The sequence below is a fragment of the Pyrgilauda ruficollis genome, unplaced genomic scaffold, assembly GCF_017590135.1.
Source record: "Pyrgilauda ruficollis isolate IOZ18807 unplaced genomic scaffold, ASM1759013v1 scaffold140, whole genome shotgun sequence".
NCBI lineage: Eukaryota > Metazoa > Chordata > Aves > Passeriformes > Passeridae > Pyrgilauda > Pyrgilauda ruficollis.
This window is the reverse complement of record NW_024512544.1, coordinates 183308-209515: the sequence shown is the minus strand read 5'-3', so window position 1 is coordinate 209515 and position 26208 is coordinate 183308. Positions and strand designations below refer to the sequence as shown.

General features: G+C 44.1%; 1 protein-coding gene across 9 annotated transcripts in view; it reads right to left on the bottom strand.

The window, feature by feature from the left end:
• Positions 1-25952, bottom strand: part of LRRFIP1 (LRR binding FLII interacting protein 1) — a 101477-nt gene extending 75525 nt beyond the window's left edge. For all 9 annotated transcript variants that reach the window (XM_041460236.1, XM_041460226.1, XM_041460230.1 and 6 more), the window contains exon 1: positions 25742-25952. In XM_041460236.1, the coding sequence (XP_041316170.1) occupies positions 25742-25831 (90 nt within the window). In that variant the 5' untranslated portion in view covers positions 25832-25952. The remainder of the gene's footprint in view (positions 1-25741) is intronic.
• Between the last annotated feature and the right edge of the window lie 256 nt (positions 25953-26208).

Genomic DNA, 26208 nt, shown 5'->3' with positions numbered 1-26208 from the left:
AACAGAGCTCCTTAAAACTTGAGATGCTGCCTGAAAGGAAAAGCCCCCTTGAGGTCACTGAGAATTCCTGGTGACATTTTGCAAACGCAGATAAACCTGTGGGTTTGTCCTCAGTGAACTCCTCCAGGAGGATCCGGTGCCAGGGCACTCCATACAGTTGAGAAATTCTCCTGTGGTACGAGCAGTGAGCTGAGAAAAATGTACCCTTGCCAAGCCAATTCCAAAAAAATCAATCAGTGCAGGCTCAAGGGCGTGAATGACAAGCTTATTCAGCTGCTCTCAGCAAACACCAGGGAGGGAAGCAGCACTACCTGGCCACCTTAAATGACTCTTCAAGAGATGTAAGAATTGCTGCTGATCAAAATATTCCCTAAAAATTGCATGAATAAATTAAGATGGAGCTGCTGACAGCATGCAGCTACAAACTGATGTTAAAAAACACTTCTCTGTCTTTTAAGTCCAGCATAAATCTTTTGTTAGGAGTGCATTTTAAATACACTACACGAAATCAGCAAGCATTACTTAGGGAGTAAAAGCTGCTAGGGAACCTAAGTGTAAATATAGCATGCAGCTTGGATTTGCTGCATCCACAAGGAACTGAGAAAGCCTACTTTCACCTCCCAAAAGCATTTAACACTACATCTAGCCAATGCTGAGGAAGAGACTTGTGAGCTATTTATACATGGAGATAAAGGTGCCAAAAAAAAGTTTTAAAAAATCCCTTGAGGTCATCAAGCCTCGCTCTATCCAGGAGATGCAATTTTCTGCTATCCAGCCACTCCTTCTTACAGTTCCTAGCAGGGAATGAAGTAAAAAAGGGAACTCTTTCTCTGAAAAAGATATTGAAGTGAAGAGAGAAGCTCGAAGTGCTGAGGACTGGGCCAGCAGATGAATACACCCAGCTTACACCGTGCATTAGCTACCAGCAGGTTTAAGGTTTCCTCTGAATAAAACATGCGGAGCTGCAGATTTCACACCACTACTCAATTAATGGAACTGCCACTTCAGTGGGCAGCAATGTCACAAAATCAGTCACTGCTCCATTCATACAGCAGGGGAAAAGTTGTGGAGTTCTACTGCTATTAACCTGACAGGGCTTTTGAAATCCTGGCAATGCCAAGGTTATCTGGAAACCACCTTGAGCATTCAGAGGACACTCCCCAGCTAAGTTAATGGCTCAACAAGAGCCGCAGTCAGCAAAGTCTGCTGCACTGAAAGCCTCTAGTACAGAGCCTGGAAAAGCCACTGGAGTGTGTAACTGCAGCTTATGCAAATCCATGGGGCAGGCCTGGGAAAAGCAAGCTAAATCCCTTCAAACGGGAGAAGCTCTGCCACAAATCCAGCTGTATAGTAGGAATAAGCATGATAAACAGCCCAGGTTTTTAGAAAAGTGCCTTTGTAACTGTTCTGCTGCAAAAACTGCTTGGAAATGCTCACATGCTTATAAGAGTACCTTGTCACATCACACTACACCTGCCAAGATGCTACAGCTCGTATCCCAGCACAGGGAAAAGTTATACACAAGAATAGGTCACAGCGCAATCCATCTCAAAGGTCTCACTTAGCATTTAGAAATGGGATGTGTGAGAATATTGCTAAGTGTTATTATTTGTTTAAAATTTCCACTGTGTTATTTTTCAGCTGAAGAGCAGGATAAAAAGTGATCCACAGAATATTTAAGAGACAAACAAGTGTAGAGTATCATTCCAAGGAAACTTTGCATACAAAGATACACCTGAAACAGCTCTTTAGCTATGCAAGAAAAACTTAGTTGCCTTCTTTTTGACGAATTTAGGCAATGTACAATTCAGGAGGAACAAGCCACTTCACATTAGGCACATATCAGCATTTGCTTTATGGCAGAGTGAAAGCTGAGCATTGATACTGAAAACTGGGTAAGCAGCAGTCAGGACAGGGTCCCATCCCATCCTCCACTCCTCACTGGCCAGTTCTGCCACCCCAATCTAGGAATAATTCTCCTCCAAACACTGCCTTGGGGGGTGGCAGGGAAGGATGCCCCTACTCTCCAACATTTCCAGCAGCAGCAGAGCTGTGCAGGGGTGTCACTGGGGAGCACGCAGGGAGCTCCATCGCTAAGGAATGCCTTGGGGATGGGTGCAAGCCTTCCTGCTGGCCATGCAGCTCCTCTCCAGCGCCCTGGCAGCCAGCCCAGCAGCTCGCTCAGCCCTGTCCTGCTTCCCAACACCAGGCACCTAATCCCAGCCCGGCGGGTCCCGCTGACGGCACTTCAGACACGGGACCCTGCCGAGCTTATCTCAGGCAGCAAAACAAACACGGGCTCTGCAGAGCCCGGCCCAAGGCTGGCTTGGGAGGTGCCAAAGGGAGAGCCCAGCTGCCCCACTGCGAAGGGCACGGCACACACACTGATGCTTTAAGTCCGCCTCTCTGGCGGCCTCCTCTGAACCACTTTCGACGATCTGAGCTCCTCTGACTGATTCGCCCACTAAAAGCACAACCAGGAGGATTCATTTTCAGAGATTGATACAAAGTTGCCCTTAATTTGTTCCCACCAGGTATCACCTTTGGAGATAAATTATCCACTTAAATGTAACAGAACATCGCTGCAGCTAGGTTGCAACATTTACTCTTCACAAGAAAGGACTTTTCATCTCTTATTTATAAAATATCCTTTTACATGTTGATGTTCTGGCGACATTCAGCTGAGACCACAGCTTGCCTATCTAAATATTTGACTCTATAAGGATTCTAGCTACGATGGACAGTGCAAATACAACAGTGGTACCAGAGCCAGCAGTATCTGATTTATCTGCCCAATACCATCACCCACATAAAATAAACCACTTAGTTGATCAGGGTTAAACACAGAGTTTGCTCTATATTAGACGTTTCACATGGTTTGTCTTTTGTTCTCAAAATGGCACATAATTAGCAAAGTAGGTGACAGGTTTAGTGTGCTACTCCTAGAATACATTCCTGATTTTCATGCAGATTCCCCTGGCTTAAATATGCTCTGGAAAAGGAAAGCTTTGTCACAGTCACAGTAAAGTCATACACTCCCACCTCCTCACAGCAAAACATTGTACAGCTTTCATTCCAGCCATCTCTTTTATGAGGAAATGTAAGTGTTTATCCTATTTCCCTCTTTGTGCATTGTGTTTTTTATTAGTCCTGTAAATTCCACAGAACTGCACTGCTGGGAGTATTGATCATTCTCCCTGGATCTGTTCGAGCTTTTAAATCTCGCTGTGACATCGCACCAGTTGCAGTAACAACCAGTTCTCACCACCACCAAGCCAAGATGAAGGGTTTGTTTTCCGTGGTGACATCCAAGATTGAGCCTCTGCCACGTCCTTCCACCAACTCCCCTGCAGCAGAAGAACCCTAAACCAACCCCTCAAAAACCTCTGCGCAGAGGGCGCCCTGAATATTCACTTTGGCATTTACAGGCGGAATTCACACGTTTCTCCAGCGCTGAACCCGTAGCTCCTGCTCTACTCCCATTCTGCAGGCACGGCTTGATCCGATCTCCTTAGGGAATTAATGCCCGGAGCAGGCACGGCAGCTGCCACCCAGCCCGTTTGTCCCCCGCAGCAGTGACAACTCCGACCTCAGCCACACGGATCGAAGCGACAGGGGACAGATGGCACCGGCACTGCTTCCTGCGGGAGCCACGCTGCTCCACAAAGCTGCTGCTCCCAGGAATCGGCCCGCCTCGGATGCCAAGGGATACTCCGAGAGTTCCCCCGGTTCAGCCCAGCTGAACCAACCACCCCACTGCTCCTTGTCCAAAATCATAGGAAATCAGTGATTTCCCTGCTCATCCCTCTGTGGTGTGTCAGTGCAGAAAGAGAAATAAAAAAAAAGAGAAGAAAACTGGCCATTTTTCATCATGTTCATGCTGTGATGTCTCCCCGTGACAACACTGCTGATTTGTGCAATCGCTATTTCTGTCGCTAACAAAAGAAATAAAGGAGAGGGAACAAAGGGAAAATTGAGTAAGAAAGGGGGAAAAGCACCACCCTAGCGCTGGTAATATGATTCAAGTGTTAAAAAAATGGAATCTGACTTATAAAGGGTACAAAACTGGCGACAACTGTGTTCTTTCATTTGTTGGAAAGACAGCTCTGGCACAGGGAGAAGAAATGAGACCTGGAAGTCCTGTTTGTTACAAAATTTAGGAGCTGATCTAGCTGTGAGACTAACAAGGAGAAAACAAATTTAAGTGCTGACCTGTAGTTCTAAAATTAGTTTCATTAAATGCATTTACTACGAGCAAATGCCTTTCTGATGACAGGAAAGCCAGGAAAGGACTCTGGAAAGCCGCATGTTCCTCACAGCACACATCACCCTCCAAAACTAGATTCCTGCTTGTCTGCTGGCAACAATGCTCTTTATAAATGTAATTATTTAATGGGTTTTTATGGGCTTTTCTGTGTTGTCCTAACATGAAGACCTTTGCAGCCCCTCAGTGTCAAAAAAGCACCAGCACTGCTCTGAATCCCACAGAGCTGCCCATAGCCTTTACAAAAAGAACAAATGTCCAAGCGTTCACACAGAGCCATAGTTCTGCTAAATATAAGTGGAAGATTATATTCCTGATCTTAAAGAAGCATCAGAATTGACAGTTATGTGACCACGTTTTTTCTAGCACACAAGCTGTATAAAAATAGTCTTTTCTCCTCAAACCAAGACTTTTATGCCTCACAGTGACATTTAAACCCTTTGTGCTACAGGGGCGTTTCATCGTGAATTTAGCACAGTTCTTGTGCTGTTTTTATCTTTAAAATGTGTTCACTAAAGCACTCAAAGACCACTCCATTGGACTCACACTGCACTTCCCCCAGGCATTCTCAGTCCCAGCTTCCCAAGCAATGGTCCATCTACACATCACCAGGCTTTCCAGGAAAACATTTCCAAGAGAAACTGGAATACAAAAACTTATTGAGAAATTCCTTTTTTTACATTACTTTAAAATGTACTTTAAAATTATTTTTCTCTTCTTGTAACCACCACTACCAACCACTGCTCAGACTGGAAATTATGAGCCTCAACATTTTACATAAGAACATTTTTCCTCAGATACTCATAAACAGGTTTTCAGTTCCATGGATGCAAACCTACAGGAGTAATTTCCTTCAAGCATTCAGAGAACCAGAACATACCAGGGTCTGTGCAATGTTCACATCAGCCCTGATGTGACAAAGCCACAGTGGAGGGAGACCACTCCAAGGTCTCTGAGTTGACCCTTAACTGCATGACCATGGTGTTAAAAAGTGCACAAAACTATAAAGATGGGGCTTTTAAGTCACTGAAAATCTGAAATTTGGCCACTGATTGGTTTGACCCTAACTTCCCAAAAACCTTACTTCCGGGTCAAACCATGACAGATAGATAGTAAAAAAAATATTTTCACAGATCTGAGCCTCAGGCTTTTGATTTCAAATTCACCAGTAGCTGGTAGGTTTCAAAGTGTTCATGCTGCTCTAGATGACTTAGGGATGAAGTGGTCTTAAGTAAAAAGTTACTAACCATTGTTAACATACAGGTATTTAGAGAATACTGCATTTAAAAAATGGGCAGTGCCTTGATTTTTCCAAATCTAAACTTAAACCAACTTCAACAACAGCCTATAAAAAAACTGAAATACACATCAGCTACACCATCAGTACAGCAGAGTCCACCATGGTTTTAGTTTTGCAATTTTTAAAATTTAACATTTCAGCAAATTCAACCAGGCCGGAACCTTGGCACATGATACAGTGAATTTCTAACCCAGTTCTCCAGCAAAATCCTGGTTAATCCCGTCCCAATCCCTTTATTCTCACCCCGTGTTTAGCATTAGTTTTTATTTTTGCCAGCTGACACTTAGTTTGTTCATACACCTGAGCAGAGTGTTTATTACAAACAGCAAAAGGACAAATTCATGAAAACAACCAACTAAAGTCACCCCCACTCTCTAAGCATCCACAGCCCTGGGAGCAATGGAAGTTCAGTCCTACAGAACAGAAACTATACAGGCTAAATTCTTCATGAACACATGATTTCACCTGAAAGAATGTTTTTATTCCCAACTTCAGGGCTGGAAGCGATGGAAGCCACACATGCTGTAAAAAGCTGCCTGGAAACACAGCAAGGAATTCTTGCTTCATCAGGAGAACAAGAGCATCCATGTAAACTTTGCTTCCCTTGAACAGAAATGAGACTCAGCAGACACAAACAGCACAGTTTGTGGCTAAAGCCTAGGAATGAACATCCTGTATTCTGATGATTAAGATATTAAAGTAATCTTTAACCTTTAACTGAAGAAACACCTCAGGAACAGGACCAAGAAGCTGCAGTATCCTGAATTTTAGCACCTTCTTAGCTATGCCAATCACAGGAAGTTGTGAAATACTCTCCCTTTCTTGCTTCCACAGGATTTGTGGGGAGTAGGTGGTATTAACTTTTCATTAACAGGAAAAGCACTGAGAGTGCTCCCAAATCTGCCCGGGAGACTGAGATTACTGAGTGCAGAGATTCCTGTTTGCACTTTTGGGCACCACAATATAAGGAGGATAGAAAGTTAATAGAAAGTGTCCAAAGGAGGCACCAAGGAGCCTCCAGCAGCAAACCATGCCCAGATTAACAGCTGAGATTCTTTTCTGCATCTCTTCCATCCTAATTGTTATCACAGGCATCCAATTGCAACAGCGATTCCTTATCAATACAGACCTGACAGCTGCAGATGAGAGTTTACAGATCCCACCAGCCTAAGGCATTAACTCCCCTCCACAGTGTCATGTTAAGATTATTAGAAGTGCTCAGGTGACTAATTCATGCTTTCAGGCAGCCACAGATTAAGTCAGGAATTCTCTGTGTCAATGCTGCGAACTCAGGAGAAGCAAGTGGAACAAAAAGAGCAAAAAAGCAACGTAAATTACCTAATTTGGCACACTTTTGGTTGCAAAATGTCAGCTGCTGGAAATTGTTCAAGCCCTCAGACAAACACTTCCTCTGAAATACTACTTAGGAACTGTCATCTCAGTGCCAGCACTGCCTTGCTCATTTCCAGAAATCTGCCTAAAACCTGGATGTTTGTGTTCAGAGAATTGTTACTAATTTAAGAGGTCCCCGCCTAGTGCCTCAAACGGTCTAATTCTTTTAATTTCTAATGTGCTAGCAACAGCAGAGGTATTTTTCCATGTGCTCAGATATTTTTATAGCCTTATTTTTGGTGTGGTGAGCTGTTTGAGGATTTATGTGCAACCTATGGCAGAGGAAAAGGAAAATATGCTGCACCATATATTCCCAGTAAGCTTTGGATGCCATCCTTCATATATTTAGATTCAGGCAGAAGCAACTTTACCTGAAGCTGAGGCTAAAAATTAGGTCTTATTAACAAATCTAAGTTATTTTTCTTATTTCTGTTTTGACTCTGCTTCCTTATTTCTGTTTTAAAAGAAGTTCTGTGATTTCAGATGGAATTTGCCTTAAAATAATTCCACTCTGTATTTCCTTTGTCATATTTGTCTTGGCAAGAGGTTGAAGGATAGGACATCGAGTTTCTACACCAATATCTGAGTAAATCCAGAGATTCCAGAAAAAAAAAAAATTACTTTCCACAGCAGGAAAATCCCAAATGGCAAGCCACTATCATCATGACTTTTGGTGGGGAGGGGAGGAAAAATAAGAAAAAATTAAAACCAAATGACAGCAAACCCCTAGGGAGTTCACTATAAAATAAATTTTGCAGATTATGAGCTCGTTTTCATATCCAGCTTTCATGTGCAACCTGATAGACTGGACAACTCATGGCATCCATAGTGCATCCACAGGGATGATGAGCTGCTCTCTGCGATGGACTGAGTTCTGTGCAGATGGAGCTCATTAAAATAAGCACTGTGACAAAAAGGAAACCATTCACACGAGAGCAGAGGGCTGCAGCTGTCGACCAACTCCAAATAACTCCCATAACTCCCTCATGTAACACAGCCCTTCCTTATTTGTGCCTCCCTTCCTGGGAATGACTCTGGGGAAGATTCTCTCATCCTTCCCACCCAATGGGAAAAAGGGTAAGGGAAGTAGATTCAAGCTGAACTTACCTTTCAAGCCTTCAAAAATCCAAGCAGAGATTGGTGATATTAGTGTTGACCAGCCTTAAACTATCCAATATAATTATTAATTTTGATGCACAAGGTGTGTAAACAAAACTATCTCCTCGAACTAGAAGTATCAACAAAATCCCTGCCAGACAGCTGCCAGTTTCTCTGTGAGGTCTTGTTTGTAAATCACAGCTCTGCTAGGGCCTATTAGTCCCCACCAACACAGCCACTTAATCTTTATTTCCCTAACATGTAATTTCCCTTAATTATATTTGGAGAATATTTATGAGGTTATTAAAGTTAATTGTAAGACTCAGAGAGGTCTTTAGCCATAATTACCAGTACAAATCAAAGCTCTGAGCAATTTTTTGATTTTTTTTAAAGAATCAATTTGATCATCTGTAATTCTGAACTGCTCAGGAAGATAGAACCGCTTCACTCAGTACAATGAGCAGCTGAAACTGATAAACATAAATATCTCTGTAGACAAGATTTAGCATCCAACTATGAGTCTGCAACAGCCCTTTCAAAATTCACTTGGAGATACAAAATGGGCTTTTGAGGAAGTGTTGAAAAGAATTGATGCTCTCCTCTTAAGCTTTCATATCAATCTTTTTTACTTCCATGCCTGTTTGGAGTGCTGTGCTTCATAAATTTAAAATCAGGGATACATTTAGCCTCAGACCTCAACTGGTATTTTGCAGCAATCAGGAAATCTGGTTTTTAGGTAAGGAGTGACACCTGGATGACTGTCCCAGTGGGAAAAGCAGACACTGCCACCTCTGAGGAGCAGAAATAGGGGGGACTTGGAGCTGCCAAGCTGGGAGAGCACAGGGAGGTGTCCAACAGATAGGCTGGCTCAGTCGTAGCTGTCACACACAGATTTCCTGCCCCTCAAACTGCACTCTCACACACCATATGGGAAGGTTAATATTGCATCTGCAGCATCTTCAGAGAACCCTGCACAGAATCTGAACAGCAACAAGTGTGACAAGTCCCTCCCCTTTTAGGTGTGCCAGTTCTTCAGCTCTCAGCTGTCATCTTCGATGTCTTTTTTGACAAAGCTTGGCTTCAGACAGCAAATGACTGCAACATAATCTTGTAAAAGAAATGAGCTAAGCTTTCAGCCCTCCTGCATGGGAGAAATCCTCAGCCACAGCCACAATGCAGAGCTCTCTATATGAGTTTTTTTCACATTTTTACCAGCAGTAGGTGAACATGAGCACTCCCAGCCCATTCAGGGCTGTCATTTGAAGCCCCCTTTGCTCACACACACTTCATTTGGTCGCTCTGAGGGTGGGAGGAACAGATGAAGGGATAACTCTGCTCCTGAACTTTACCAGGATACTTTTCCAGCTCTTCTCCTCAAAAAGTTCTTTGAGGTTACTGCTAGGCAATCATGGTCTAACACTGCTGCAGCTACATTAAGACAAGAGCCAGGATGCCAAAAATCTTGGATGTGAGGGAGTGACTCCAGTCCAAAAGCAGTGATGAAAGGTGCACTACATACAAAAGCAGCCAGAATTATTAAGAGTCTCTTGGCTTGTCCTGACTATTCTTTCACCTCATTCATAAGTCCTACTGATTCTCTTCTCCAGAATTAAATACTTAAAGTTATATGGTTTGAACTTGCCAAACTTTGGGGACACACAGACACAACTTCTCAAATTTGCACTGGAAAAAAGATGTATTAGAGGAGAAGAACAGCCAAGCACAAAAGCTCATTTTCTCTAGATTCTGCTAGTAAATCAGTACTGCTTTTAAATACATCCTTGTCTTCTAGAAGCATCCTGAGACAACATCCATTGCACCAGGGAGCTTTTACTGACAGAAAGAAGGTCCAGTGCAATTTCTGCTGAACTCAGGCTGTGGTTTCTGAAGTGCAATTCCACCCAATGTAATCATTTATAATAGATTTCAGATGCTAGAGACCAGCACTAGATTAAAACCATCCTGAAATGGAGATAGTGAAGGACTATCAACAGCCAGGTTACCCTTCCAGTCAATTCATCTCAATAATCCCTCAATTCTGGCTTGCTACCTTGCCAAATCCAGGCAGGAAAAGACAGACCTTCTTCAAGAAACAAAAAAAAAAAAAAAAGCATTTCCTGCAATGGTTTCACTAATACCCAAGATGCTGTATTCAAAAAAAGCTGCCAACGACCTCTAATCTGTTTCAGAATGGAATTGAAAGTTAGCCAGCAAGCAGAAAAGCTCTGTGACACCTGAACCACAGAGACTGAGACAGTTCACACTCTGACCTACTTCAGCCTGGAGAACTGCTCAGTACATTTCCAGCACTGAGGCAAAATCCAAACTCCAAAGGAAGAAAGAAAAAGGAAAGGACATCAGTTTTCCTGCACTGTGCATTCCCAGAAAAGTTCTTATTTTTGCTCCTCTAAGGGGTTAACTTTGCCATTTGGGTGCAAATGTGAGTCAGCAGCAGGGAGGGGAAGACAGAACCTTAGGGTGACACCATTCCAGAGCCAGCACTGCTTCACCTCTCCAAAAACAGGAAAAGTGAGGGAAACAAGTGCTTGGGAATTAAGAAAGGAGCATAAAGATGCACCATAGCTGGGTTCTGCTCTCATTCTTTACTGGTGCCTTGCATGAACACACAGGATCAGGTGCCCTTCCTTAATTACGGCACAGCTTCCAAGCAGCTGGTAAAATCAACACCAACACTTGCTTTCAAAGATATTTTAAAGTATAACAACACCTCTGTCCTTTTTCTCCTTCTTTTCTTCCCCCACAATCAATTCATTTTCCCTTTTTTCCACTTCTGACTAAGTGTTACAGGGCACAGTGTGGCATTTGACAGATTTTCCCAAAGTTCTCAGCCAGGATCACTCTGCTCCTGGTTTGAATCCATGTCCAAGTGAGGGAAGTTCATTCTCCATTTCCATTCCAGCCATAGTCCTTTCCCCTGGAATTTCGAGCTAGGGTAGAAAAAGCCACCAGACAACAGAACAAACCAGGCTCTTGTTTTCTGCCCTTCACTTAAGAGTAACCAAAAAGAAGACTGAAACTCCTGGATATGATGAGCTTGAACATTCCATAATGGAGACAGCTGATGCCAGCATGGGATGCACGAGAGTGAGAAAGCAGAACATTATCTTCTAAAAGCAGCAACATTAAATGGCATTCAAGCAAAACAAATGCAGAGTGCTTTGACATCTGACTACCGAAGCATTCAGTGGCATTACCATAATTTTCTCTCATGCCCCTGAACTAGTCCATTTCTAAAATAAGCACTGACTGACAAACTTCTAGGAAGCTGTAAGTGTGTGGGGTTTGGGGGTTTTTTTTTTCTGTCTTGGGATTTCATTTTTATGCAGCACAATCTCACAGCACAAGCAACCCAGCAGGATGAGGAGATAAACCAACACAGTAAAATTCCTTGCTGTGCACAGATCCAGCCCCCACTTTGGATAGCTTTTATTTAAGAAAGACCTTTATGCTGGAAGTTTGATTTCATTTATTTTTTATGGGGAAAAAAAAAAATTTATCACACCGAGCATTGCCAACCATATAATCTTTCAAGGGACTCCATCTTCAATAAAACTTAGGAAAACACAAGGACACTTTGAAGCCAGCATCTCTATTGATTGAGTTGCACGGTGTCACACAGGGCAGTGGCACAGCCAGGCCCCTGAATGAACTCCTTTCAAGGACCACGGAATCACAGCACCTCATTAATGAAACAACACTCAGGAGCAGGAATCATGCATAAATAATTACTCCTGCTTCTCAGAGATAAAAAGAAAAAAAAAGTTTGAATTCAGCAGGATTAAGACCAGCAGCTGATAAGTAAGAGCACAGAAGCTGGCCAAGAGCCACCACTTCAGGGAATAAAAATATTTATTGCTGACTCCCACCCTGCCTAAGTATTTTCATGTACTATAAAAATAGGACTGGTTTTAAAACTATTGTGCAAGAAAAACTATATCAAACAAATAACTAAGCATAGAAGATTATCAACTAGGCCCATTATGTTAAATAAAAGATCTAATTTCTGCACTTCCCAAGGTGTTCCCTGCACAATCAGGTCACACTTCACAAAGAACCCCCTGAAACACTACAGAACTGGAAATTAAATCCATTTGTATAATTGTCCTGGCTTGGCAGCACTGGGATGAATATTTCATCTCACTGCATCCCATACCTGCTTTCCTGTTGTACAACTGAGGCAAAAGCAAAATGAAGAGTGTGACAACAAATAAATCAATAAATCACATAACTACCTTATTACCCCTTTTGGAAGCATGTACAATATTTTGAAGGAAACAATGCAATGTATGATGTTCATTATCTGCATTTCCCTTATTTGCCAGGGCACACTTTCCCTCTTTTCCCCAGTCTTCATCAGCTAGCAAATCCAGCCAGAGCAACCACTTACTGCATCTCAGATGGAATTCTGTCAAGCTTAGCACATTAAAGAGAGTACTAGAAGTGTGTTGCTTCTATATATAAACTGCCTGTCTGGTGCACAGTATGTCTGAATTATACAGCCTGCCTGACGCCGAATCCAAGCTCTCCTGGATGAGGGGGGAAAAAAAAATTCCCCTTTGGAGTTATTTTCAAAGCACCCCATAATTCTCAAGGAGCAGAGAGTCTTTGAAAAAAAAAGCCATCACACCTAGCACTTACACTTCATTATTGAGTTTCTTTAAGTTTGCAAAGTCGTTTTAAAGAACATCATTCAAGGCAGCAGAAACAAAGATTTGAGGCCAGGAGCAGACAAAACCCTGCAGGAGTGACAAAGCTGCACCACTGCTGCCATCAGAACTTATCAGCTGCTCCCTACCAGCATCTCAGCCTTCCCCCAGGTGGCCTCTGTTTTCTTCCCCTCTGCCTCCCCATCCTTTTTTTTAAGTATTAAAAATACATCCAAGAAACCATCATGCATTTACTCACGGAAGAGTTATGTGTTTTATCCCACACAGGAATAAAAACACTTAAGGTTTTCAGCAGTAACACAACACAGGTATAACACAGCCACCCTTGATCAAATTTATAAAACTCTGCACACAGAAATAAAAACACCTGAGGTTTTCAGCAGTAACAACACAGGTATAGCACAGGCATAACAAATGATCAAATTGATAAAACTCTGCAGGCCTTCCCAAGGTGACACTGAGACTTTTGGCTGCCAGACAGGATTTCCTGCCATGCCCGTGGTGTCAGCTCGTGGAACTTCCTGAAGTCTAATGTAAAAAACGCAAGTGAAATTAATTTTTCTAATGACTGCTGAAGGATTTTTAACCTTCCAGTTCCCAGAACTCCTGTTCTCTGCTTCAGCACGTGTCTCTCCAGCATTTGGGCAGCACTGACTGCTCAGCACTCCTTACCCCAGGTGTCACACAGCATTTCTTTTAGAGTCTGTGACCAGACTGCATAATCAAACCATGGTACACAGACCCCACATTATCAGTTGCTATCAGCACTATTTAAACTGTTAAGGAGTTAAAATAATTTTTATTTTATCACTGCTAAACTCTTACTGTAACAGTTTTGATCCTCAATCCCACAGCTCATTGACAGCAGGAGAAAAATCAGTGTGTTGGAACACTCTTGTGGTAAGGCAGATGTCCAGGGCCTACTTCCAAAATTTAATATAAAAATGTCCAAACAAGGGATAATGCTGTAGAAGCCACTCAGAAATGTGGACACTCAATACTGTTTGAGCACCCTTTAAAAAAATAAGTCCAAGACAACTTTTCAGTAGTGAAAAAGGTATTATCTGCACTCAGTGGCATTTTCCTTTCCCAGCCATGTATCTCCTTTTTCCTCATTTAAGAGCCTTTTGCCCTGAAAAGGATTGACCTAAAATTCAAGATATTTAAACAACAAACTACTATTTAGAGTTAAGTACTTTAGTAAGTGGGAGTTCAAAACAGTATCAGAACAAAAGGTTCCATCTCCTTTTGCACAGCACCTTCGTTACAAAAAGTGTTAAATACCTACAACTACATACAGCAAATAGACAAAGTTTTCCTCATGCCTCATAGGTATATTTCTAACTACTCTCACAAAAAGGCAGGGAGACAAAACCTCTTCAAATAATTAATAATAATAAATCCTTAGAGGCACATCCCTACCTGACCTCAAGCAAATGAAAGACAAAACAAACTTTCACATGCAAACATTAAGATTCAAAACCACAGATGACCTTTAGTGCACCCTTCCATGAGTGGAATGTTCTCATCCACAAGCAGATTTAATTAAATTTAGCTCTTTAGACTGATTAGAGTTAACAAAGCAATTTGTTAATAGACCATTTTATTATGTTTACAATGTGCTGTTTTGTTGGATATTGTGCAGTGGTTACAAGCTGCAAGGCACTGGTTTTTCACCCTTTCCAACTGCACTGATTTTACATGAAATCTAAAAGAAGGGCCCAGAGTCATCATGAGCACTGGAGAAGATCAGAAGTGCAGCACATAAAATATATTGCATGAGGGACCCTACAAGAGATGTCACCAGGGGTGATTGTTTTATTTTATATTTAAAACAAGCCATGTTTCAAATTTGCCATATGAGAGAAACTCCTGTAAAAAAAAAATCACCATATACACGGGAATTATTGTAAAAACTGTGATTTTTAATGCCCCTCCCTCACTGCTAGACATTTCTGTTAAGCTCTGGACCACTTCTTTGTGTAACAAGTGTTTGGAGAGATCCAGGAATCCTTGCACCCATTCCATGGAAAGAATTACATGGAATTCTTCAAACTGTACCACCTTCCTGCAGAGGGACTGTGCTTCTGGTTAATTTAGATATTCTGCTACAGGAAATAGCCCACAGCTCTCCCTCAGGCTACCCATATCCTCAAGGGAAAGCCAGGACATTTCAAAACACAGGCTGAAAGTCTCCATTTGTAACATCCACCACGGGAATGCCATAACCTGCTTGAGCAAATCCGATACAAGGGAAAGTGCCTAAATCCAGAGAAACCACCTTAAAAAAGCTGGGCTTTTCTTGTTAGTACAGCTGGATGCTGCAGAGGATGGATAACAGCTTCCACTACACCATGCTGGACTTGATTTTCTGTCCTTCAAGCACAAATATCAAACTTCAAACATTTAGCAACGGCGCTGAAACCACGGCTCTCCAGGAGAGGAGCCAAGTCCTACACTCAGTTTGCAGAAAAAGCACACACAGAATATTTCACAGGGAACAACGTTTTTTTTTTTAAATTCACACTTTTCCAGCAATTTTAAGAGACTTGTCAAAAAATAAATTTAAAAAAAATATACACAAAAACCACACTGTCCTCTGTATCTCACTACTGCAATCAGCTCAGAAATTTGCCAGATGGTCTTACCTGACTGGTGGACAGGAGTTACCCTCTCATGCTGCCATCATTCCACAACCCTCTCCCTCCTGGGAAGAGGAATTCCCCGAGAGAGAGCCAGGACATGTCAAGAGAATTTGCCCAGAGTTCAGCAATGGTGCTGAACCACCCTTCAACTGGGATTAGGGCTAAAAAAACAGCATTGTTTGAGAAACGATTGGACAGCTTTTGTGTGGGGGTGGGAGGGGATTACTGCCTCCAAACTGGGGCTGAGCAGTCATGGATTACCTGGAGAATCTGTGTCCTAACCCTCTCACTAACTAATTAATTCAGTTTGAAATGTGCTACTGGGCTACACACACCTTGTCTAGGGGTACAGCAAGAGTGACCTTCACAGCTGTTTTACTGGGATTCTGGAAGTCACAGAATGCCACTTGGAATGCACCAGCAGCACAAGGCAGCTCCTTCCTTTGCCTGCTCCATTTTTCCCTAGCAGCCTTTACCACCCAGCAGATAGAATTATAAATTGCATCCTCAGTCACACAATCTATTCAACACTCAAATTGTGCAGACCTGTAAGTTTAAGGTCAGGAGCAGCCGTGTTTGAAAAATGGCAAAGAAGCAACAAGTGAGAGAACAGGATAGGCCAGCAGCAAAAGCTTAGCCCTTGGAGAATCACATTCTGTTAGAGGAAATGACAATGAAACCCCAATTCCCCTAAGGTTTTCTACCAGTTCCTGAGGTGCAGCAAGGAAATCTTAGAAGGGTTATTCCTAAGGGGTTTACACCTGATTGCTGTAACTCACAGAGCAAAAAGACTTTTTTTAGGTGCACTGTATTGATTTTATAGTGGGAAGACTGAGAGAGGAGCCTTGTGCAGCCAGCAGCACAGGTAGCAGACCCAGAGAGGCATCTCTGGATAAATCAGATCTCTAAAAAGCTTGTTTCTGTTCTAACAGGTTCAGTCTCCCCTAAAAAAAACAATGAGGCTAGGTTTTTGTAACAGCCCTGCAAACCCACTGATCCTTATTTTCTAATGCTAAAATTGTAGATTGGTTAGACAGAAAGTTCTGGGTTACCTCTTGACTGAAAATTATTGCTCAGTTTGACAGGATGTGCTTATCCCATCAGTGATACAAAAGCATTTCACCAGCACATACAGAGAACTTTTCTTCACTTGCTCCAGTTCACCAAAAAATGATTCCCCCCCCCCCCAGGGTAATTAAACAAGAATGCACAAATATTCCTAAAAACACAGTGTAACCCTCTATAAATAAAACAGTGACATTCTCTACATACACCAACATTATCTCTTGTATCCACAGTATTTCCCAGAGCCCCTGGATTCCTCCACAGTTCATGGAAAGGTTAGGTCACATCACTGTTCCAACGCACTCATTTCACATCGGGGCAGATTTCAATTTCATATGCAAGAGACAATGGAGCAGCGTGACCTCTGGGTATCACAAAACATGTCCCAAAAGCCCACTTTCATTTTCAACAGATGTTGGTTCAACATATTTGTCAGTGTAAATCCTCTTAGAGCCCGGCAGCACATGCAGCAAAGGAAGCAAACCAAGACCAACACACACATTTTTTCATATGGGAGAACGGACATTTTAAGGAAAACAGCTTATGGGAAATGCACAGTTGCACAGCAAAGAAAGAGGGGTTGTAGACCATCCAAAAACTGGCTTGTTTCCTAAGAGCATATAAAGTTGTATCTACTATTTTCCTGGCAAGTCTGTTGAAAGAACTTCAAGTTTGCAATTAGAGAGAAACAAAAAATAAATACAAATTTAAAAAAACAAAAAACCCAAAGCAGTAGGCTGTTTCCTCTGTAGCCAGCAGAAGCAAATACGATTTCGTGGGTTTGTGTGAAGACTGCAGCACTTTGGCACTGATAAAAACAGACATATCTCAACTATCTGACTCTGAAGCAACATGTGTTTTAAAAGGGAAAAAATGTGAAGCTACAAGAGTCTGATAGGAGACCAGAGCCCAGGGATTTTTCTGCATGTGAGGCACACCAAGAGCCTTTCCTTGCTCCCCTGTCATCCCAGCATGTTAGCTGATAAATGCTCCATAATTAGAAGACCCAAGTGGGGATGCCTGAAATCCATCTGACCTGAGGGAATGAGTTTAAAAACCTGACCCAGCTTTTAGCGTGCCAGATCCTCCTGTATTCCATTTCTGCCTACTGGAAAGGGCTGGCAAAGGCAGACACGAGAGACAGACTCAACTAAACATGGTATTCAGTGGGATTAGAGAAAGGTTATTTTGGGACGTAGGAAGTACTCAAAAGAGGAGGGCAAAGGGAAAAAAAGTAATATTAAATTTAAATCAGATGCTGGCGAAGGGAAAGGTCACAAGATACGCACAAGCAGAAACCAGGAGGGAAGAAATATTACTCCTTTACATTTCCTGTCTGAGCAGAGCATCTGTTGGACAGGGGAATGGTTTGCAGAGAATCATCAGTGGGACAGAGGCATCACCACTGCACTGCAGGCAATATTAACACACAAGTCACTGCCCAAACAGCTACACCAGCAAACACACAAATGAACTCCTTTTGTGGAACTCTCTTCCAGTAAACTCGGCCGTTCTGGGAGAGATAAATCAACCTGACACTAATTACATCCAAAAACTACAAGTAATGACATCATGTAGGAAAAGCCCAGCTCTATTTTTGAGGAAGCCAGTTGGAGATACCATCTTGCTATTTCTTTGACAGAAGTTTGGATACAAATTGAATATTCCAGTCTCATTCACCTAAACCTTCCAACAGCTAAAAGGAAAGGAAACTGCAGCCCTGAGACCCAACTACTGTCTTTGCATTTCTTCACATGCCAAGGATAACAAGCAATCTCATACCTAATTACCAGCTATTACAAATAGGAACATGGCCATGGTGGTGCACCTGGCAATCACAGTGTACCAAAGCCTCAGATTTCTAGTACAGCAACACATAACACAAAAATAAAATCTAAATATTGTCTCCAGGAGCACAGGAGCTCACAAAGTGTTGGAGAAGCAGAAGGCACACGGTGTTTTTGCAAGTCTAAAGTGAGGGTTAAGCTGTAAGACAGAAGAAACTCCACTCTTGCAGAGAAAAGCCGTGTGCAGGAAGGAGGGAAGAGAGGTGATAAACCAGCCAGGAGTAGAAGCAATAAGAAATACAGAGGCTTCTTCATTCCTCACCACATCTGGGATGGGAACACAGCTCAGATTTGGCACTTTCAGATCACTCTCCTTGTCTCCAGCTCAACTCTGAGAAGCTGCAGGAGTGTTTAGGTGGATAAACCCGCAGTCCATGCCAAGCTGGCTCACAGGCACACAGAAGGGCAAGGCAGATGCCACCAACCAAATCCGCCTCTCCTCTGATCACACCCAGGCTATTTCCTACTGAAAGCACTCCCCAAAGCAATCAACTTCCCAGCTCTAGGTCAGACATTTTTAATGAGCAATTAGCTCAGACACTCATTTTTCTTGGCATCGAACAGCATCTTAAGTCCTTAAATTAACAAAAGCTATTTCAATGTATTCAGTGAAACTTTCAAGTCAGAACTAGTCACTTGAAGTTTTAGACCAGAGCTGTGCCCTTTATGTTCAAGTATATCTAAAGCCCAAAACATCCCTCCTTCCTCAACCCAGAAATAGACATTTTGTTAAAACTTGCACATTTTTATGTCTGAAATGAAAACCAACATCTTTCCAAATGATTTGAAGACAAACACCTCTCCTTTCAGAATTCCACACCCTGAAGTAGCACACAGTGAGTCAGAGCTTCACTTACAGGAAAACATGAAGCATTGAGGGGATGGAGGGACAGAGCACAGAACTGCAGGATGGATGCTCAAGTGCAAGTCAAGTCCATCTCAGGAGGACACTGCTTCATTTAGCCAGGGACCCACCCATTTCTGCCCCGTTTTCGGTTTAGGCACACATCCACATCCCAAAAGAAGCAACGCTCAGTTTTGGAAACAGCAGCATTAGTCAGAGTTTGAGCCTTCTCCTCTCTCAACACTCAAAATTCTCAGCTGGTTGGGCCAGAAAAGTGCTCCTAGCTCTGCTCACTGGGAAATGCTTCCCAGGCCTTGCCCTTCACACCTCATGCCACTTAGCTAAGTTTGTTTAAAGGCAGAATGAGAAAACATCCAAATATTAATCGGAAATGCCTTTGGTGCTGAGGTCTAGGTGAGACACTTGGCAAACTCCCCCAGCGGGCAAAGTTCTGGCCCATTCCTGCCAGCATCAAAGTGGTATTCCTGTGTTTTCCCAGACTTCTGTTCCCTCTCTGCAGACCCTCAAACCCGTGAGTTTTTAACAGCATGAGCAGAACTTCCACATCTCCACAACAAAAAATTAATTCAGCTACCTGAAGTCATTTGCACACTGCAAGCACTGCAGGGCTCTTCCTGCATAGCTAAAACCCTCACATGCCTTCCAATGAAGTACTGCTTTATTTAGTATTTATTGTGCCACACCAAGCTTTAATTTCAACAGATAAATCTTCTGCAGCCAGGCCTTTGAGAGCTGCCTTACATTCCTTGTGACCTACTGCTTCTACACCAAGCCTGCCCATAAGGATGCTTTTGAAATATATTTTTGCCTGATGTAATGCTCTCATTTCAGTGCACACACCAGTTAATTTTCCCAGCATTAGCCAGGAAAGTTCTTCAGCCTACTTCTTGTTCCATAACTAAAATAAGGTGAAGGAAAGGAGAGTTAAAGGCTACAAATGTCTTCTGACAAGAAGCCCTTAAGCACTTCCCTCATCTTTACTGTGTGGTGAAGCCCAAAAATCAGCTATTTTTCTAGTCCATGCAAAGCCAGCTGTGTCACTGGTGGATTCTACAGAAGTGACCACACACCTCCCCTTCTCTGGGGTTTAATATAAACCCTCAAAGTCACCTTTCTGAAGGAAAATTTGGTTTGCTGCAGCTCCCTCACCCCCTCCCCCCCACACCCCACATTCCAATGGGCAGCTTCTCCCCAAAAAGTATTTCAGCACCAGCGAGACAACAGCTGATATTTCAGAGCTGCTATTTTAAGGATTGCCTACGAGTGCTCCAGTGTAGCTAGACAGATTCACTGCTCTTGGCAACCTGCTGACTTGACAGGAGGGACAAATACCTTGCTTCACAAGCCCAAAATACTACGTGGATTATGCTCCTTGCAAGGAAAGGATGAAAAAAAAAAAAACCCAAAAAACATCTCAGTGTTGAAAGCCTTGCAAGCACATTTGAGCTCCAACTTTATCCAGCAACAGGCCTGGAAAAACATCCTTCTAGATGAGGTAATGATTAGTGTTACATCCTGCAGCCAAGCTCAGCATCTGGGCTTACAAGGACAGAGGCTGGGCTTCCCATGCTGTTAATCCTACCAGTAGTCCCTTGCTTGACTGAAACAGGAATCATAGTTCCTAAACAGCTGCTTCCTCAGACAGCAAGAGAACAGCTGAAGGGGACTCAGGCCAGGCACGGACACAAAAAAAGGCAACTGATTATTTCAAGTTGAGAGGCAGATTGTAGGACAGGCTCCAGTCACCCATTTAACCAACATGAGATGGGTCTTCAGATTTTCATCTCACTTCTTTAAGCTGCTCCTTCCCACATTTTCTTTGGGGGAGAGAGGCTGTAAAGTGATGCCAACACCATTTGTTGGATATACAGATGCAAAGCACTAGGGAAAAAGGAGAGCTTGATGAAGAGCATATTTGCCACATAAAATCATCTCAAATCTGGAACAATTCCCCACGCCCTACTGGCAAGCATCGCCTACAAAGTCCTCCTTCCTTCCTATATTTAGGTCAGCTGGGCTGAGTCAAGCCCTCCAAGAGCATCCCTTGCTTTCGTAACTTTCTGTTCTAGAACAGAAAAGCCAGACATGCTTTTCTCAGATCATTTGTTTGGATCATACATTAACACTCCTAAAGGCAGAAAGTAATGCAATAAAAAAATAAGTCAAGGCTGTTTCTAAGGGCTTCTCTTGGAACATCCAGCCAGCTTACAAAAGCCTTCACCCATCTGTAATGCCAAATACTGCCCAAAAAAGTTCCACCCCTACCCTACTGAGGCACCCAGATCTCACACATAGGGAATTTATCCTAAGGGAGTATATCCTTAGGGAACACACTGCTTTAAATGCTCTGCTTTGCATAACAGTTCAATAAAGTTTGTGTGGCTTGTGTTCCCATTTACAAATAGCTACTCTGCTTGATTTAGCTTCAACTTGTACCAAATTGTTTCCATCTCTATTTACGGAAGTCACCCAAAGTGCTGTATAAAACAGAGTTTTCTCCCCCAAATTAACCCCTCAATTTAACAGATTCCACATTCAACCATCACAGCAATCTCTTCTAGTCTCTAAACTCCAATTTAGCCTGCTGAAGTTACTTAGTGCCTTCTTACTGTAACCATTAAACCTGGCTGGCTGGTTTCATTTGCATTTTGAGCTTTTTCTAATTAGCAACACTTTCTGCTCCTTCATAGCAGTGTAAGATTCTAATTTTTGAATCTCTAAGAATACAGGTCAATGCCCAAACTGATTACTTCAGTGAAATAATCAAATGCATGCTCCATAAATGGATCGTGCTAGTTTTTAACAAAGTAATAATTATGTATGTACAAAGATGTAGGTGACATCTTGAAAGTGACATAAAGTGTACAAAGAGTGAAGGCACAGCCCTTGCAACATTACTTTCTTTAACAATAAAAAATAAATTATGCTGCTTGAATTACTAATTTCAAATTAATTTATTACCTAAAGAGCTCTGCTCTGTAAAATGGTGGATGAAGAAGATTTCTAGCAGAGAGAGCACACACAGCAGGATCATTTTTCTGAACAGTGTAACACACATCTGTCTGCAAAAACTGTGGCAAAACAAGGCGTCAATTACATTCCTAATACAAACAAGAAATTGACCTTGTCCTTCCTCATTCAAGAAAATAAAAAACAGTAACTAATATTATCTGCCTAGAAGAAAAATATCTCATTTACACAGCCCCTTGCTGGATTTGCAAAACTGCTGCCCACGTAACAATTATTACTGCGGCTAACGGAGTGGAAGTTAGCAAAAAAAAACCATTCCCTTGGAAACAATGTCTCGAGCAATCACATCAAAGCCATCTAATCCAAGCAGGAAGGCAGCTCCTGGAAGGTTCAGCTGGGCAGGACTGTGCCTTCCCGAGCCGCACGCGCTGCGTCCGCACAGACGAGCGCGCAGCACGCGGCCGCGGCTCCCGCTGGCTCTGCTGGCACAGACCTTGAGCAGTATCAAAGCGCTAGATTCTGCAAACACTGCTGGCATGCGCCCACCGAGGGGAATGAAAGAGCCCAAAAGTTTCCATGGACCTAAACACGGAATGATCTGCTGCTGTCGAGGCCAGCCTGAAAGCGGAGAAGCCGATCATTGATCGGCCGCGCTGCCGCCCAGGAAAAAACAAGCTCAGCAGCACAAGCCAGGTGTGTGAACAGCAAATCCTGTGAGTGGCAGCCTGTGAGTCTGTTAGAAACTCAGAACACCCTGTTTCGTGTTAATTATATTTACATATTTGCCATCCACTTAATTACCGTGCCTGTCAAACGCCGCAGCCGGATCTGGCGGTGCAGCACTACCCTTTCCTGATGGAAGGGATCTGCACCTTCTACCCCTGCTCTGAATGGCTCTAGACAAGGTGATAAACTACTTCAGAAAGTGCCTCAAACGTTAAAACTACTGCTGATTAACATGACTAATACTGCTACCAAACCCTTGTCACTACAAGATGCTTCACTCTCACAATTTCCTTCCTCCTGCTCAGTTACTTCCCCTCACGATTGCTCTCGCTGCCCTCTTCACCACGCCAGGCTCCCTCCTGGGCTGTGCGAGACACAGAGCAAGACATCCCAGCTGCAAGTCCAAACAAATTCCATATTCAAATGGCAGGAGTTCCACACTTTTCCTGCAAGTCTTGCTGTCTCATAGGAGCACACAGCAGTGAGAACGGTGGGTTTGCCAAAATAACCACAAAATAAAAGGTACCTCTGTGATTCCGTCTAGTTTGGACACTCTCTTGGGCTATCCCACATGGACATAGGGAAAATGAGACTCTAGGATCTCAAATAACTTGCCATCACCTCTGGCTTCTGGATAACAAAGGACCAAAGCCAAGAGAGGAGTGAAAATCTATGTGCAAAAGCAACGTGTCTGTGTCCCAGTTTTGCCTAAAAGGAAGAGCCAAAATATCAGTAACCCTCCCACCTTCTTAACATGGAGGCTCTCAACATCCTTGCTAAGGAGAGACAAAAGGTTTAGTTGACATATTCTTGATCATACAGAAGGATTCATCTGGGATCCTTTGTGTGGAGAACAGGCAGTTAAAAAACAAAACAATTAAAGAGCTCTGAGACAGAGTAATGCAAATAGATAAAATAATATGGGAAAATGCTGAACCTTGAACTTGGCAGTTCACAGTTTTAGCACTCAAGGGAAAAGATAAAAGACATGCTTGTGTTGGGCTTTTTGAGCAAATGGAGTTGTCCTTTAAACAAACCCCAGGAGAAGGAAGGGGGGGAAAAAAAAGCCACAAACCACCACAATATTTGAGTCGTCAAACCATTACACAACACAGTGAAAAGCAGACCTAAGATAAAGAAATGAGAAAGTGAGAGAGAAACGTGCAACAGAAAAGAGCAGCTGGGCTCCTTGTTAGAGACTGATGTCTTCCTTGATCAAATGACAGCACAGCCAGGACACATTTGTGGAACTCAAACCCTCATCCCAAAACAATTCTTAGGATATTATCATGACTCTAACAGACAGCACAATCACTCTTACTTGCTATCTCATGTCCAGGACACAAGACATTCTTGTCCTCCTACCTCAAACTCCACCCTTGGGAATCTTCTCATCACCCCGCCACAAAAATCTGCCTTCAGAGAACACACTGCGTGAATCACTCAGACAAAACTCTGCTGGGTGTATTCCAAAGATGCTACAAACCACCAGAAAATGGTGCACAACAACTGGAAAGGCACTGGTGGTAATGAGGAGCACAATGTCACAGCTAACTCAACCTACCAGCCAGTGCCACCAAAAATAAGCCATAAATTAGCATTCACCCGATCCTGCTGCAGCTCTGAATCAGGAAAGGAAACCAAGAGAGAGACCGAAAAGTCTTCCAGAAGACAATTTATCTAGTAACCCATCTTGGGGTCACACCAACACCAGGTGGGCTGACACACATAACCCACGCTAGGGGAAGAGGATGGCCACATTCAGCAGCAGCACTGGAGCAGGTTAGACACTGAATCACAGAATGGTTTGGGTTGGAAGGGACTCAGATCAACCCTGTGCCATGGGCAGGGACACCTTCCACCAGACCAGGTCCCTCAGAGCTCCATCCAACCTGACCTTGGACACTTCCAGGGATGAGGCAGCCACAGCTTCTTGGGGCAAGCTGTGCCAGGGCCTCCTCACCTTCACAGAGAATTTCTCCCTAATATCCCATCTTTTTCAGTCTGAATCCATTCCCCCAGGTCCTGTCCCTACATTCTCCTGTAAACTATCCCTCTCCATCTTTCTTGTAGGTTTCCTACTAGAGAAGAATCCCAGGGCTCCTTATCCCCCTTTCCCCCATTGGAGGACTGCCACAGCAAGGATGGCTTTGTCAGATTTAGTAAACATAAAAACCAAACTCACATTATCTTGGTTACCACCGAACCAATTTAAGTGCACATAAGAAGAATAAGGAGGCAGGAAGCATCAGCAATCAGCTGGTTTGGAAGGTTAAAGTCACATTGAGCACAATGCAGCATCTGGTGGGCAGCAATATAAAAACCAGTTTCCAAGTTAGAGGGGTCACTTATGCCCACACCCAGCATCACCTTGCAGCATTCTGGTTTTCATTTTTCACCCCCATCCCTGGAAGTGCTCCAGGCCAGCTTGGATGGGGCTCGGAGCAACCTGGTCCAGTGGAAGGTGTTTCACGGCAGGGAGCTTGGAAGGAGATGATCTGCGGGATCCCCTCCAACCCTAACCACGCTGTGATTTTATGATTTATACCTATCCATAACACACCCGAGCGGCCTATTTCCAGTGCTGAGCACCAATCCCAGTGGTTCTCAGCAGCAGCAGCGGCCGGCGATGGACACCCCCTCCGGCGGGGCTGCAGCGGGGCGGCTCCGGCACCGCACGCCCTTCCCTCACGGAGCGCCGGAGCGGAGCCCGGGGATGCTGCCACAGGCGGGGGTGAAGCAGGGTTTCCACCTCGCCCTTGAGCCGCCGCGGTGCCGGTGGCCGGGGGCGCCTGCGCGGCGCTCGGGGGAGCCCGTGGGGGAAGGCGAGGGGAGGAGGATGGAGAAGGGAGAAGGGGGGATGCCGCCTCCCGCCGCTCACCTCGCGGGCGATCTGGTTGAGCGCATCGTCCTCCGCCGTCAGGCGCTCCCGGTTCGGCAGCCGCTTGCGTCCGGCGCCCGGCGTCCCCATGGCGGGACGGTCCCGACCGGCCCGGTCCGGTCCGGTCCGGAGCGCAGCCGAACCCGGAGCCGGAGCCGCTGCCCGCCGGCCCCGAGCGACCCTCCCGCTCCCTCCGCCGCCTCCGCCGGCGCGGCCGTCACCGCCCCCCGCCCCGCGCATGCGCCGCCGCCCCCCGCCGTGAGGGGACGGGCCGCCTCACGCCCGCCCGAAGCCGGGCTGGGGGTGTCCGCTCGCTGCCCTCGCATCTGAAACCCGGCTGGGGGTGCCCGCTCGCTGCCCTCGCATCTGAAACCGGGCTGGGGGTGTCCTCTCGCTGCCCTCGCATCTGAAACCGGGCTGGGGGTGCCCGCTCGCTGCCCTCGCATCTGAAACCGGGCTGGGGGTGT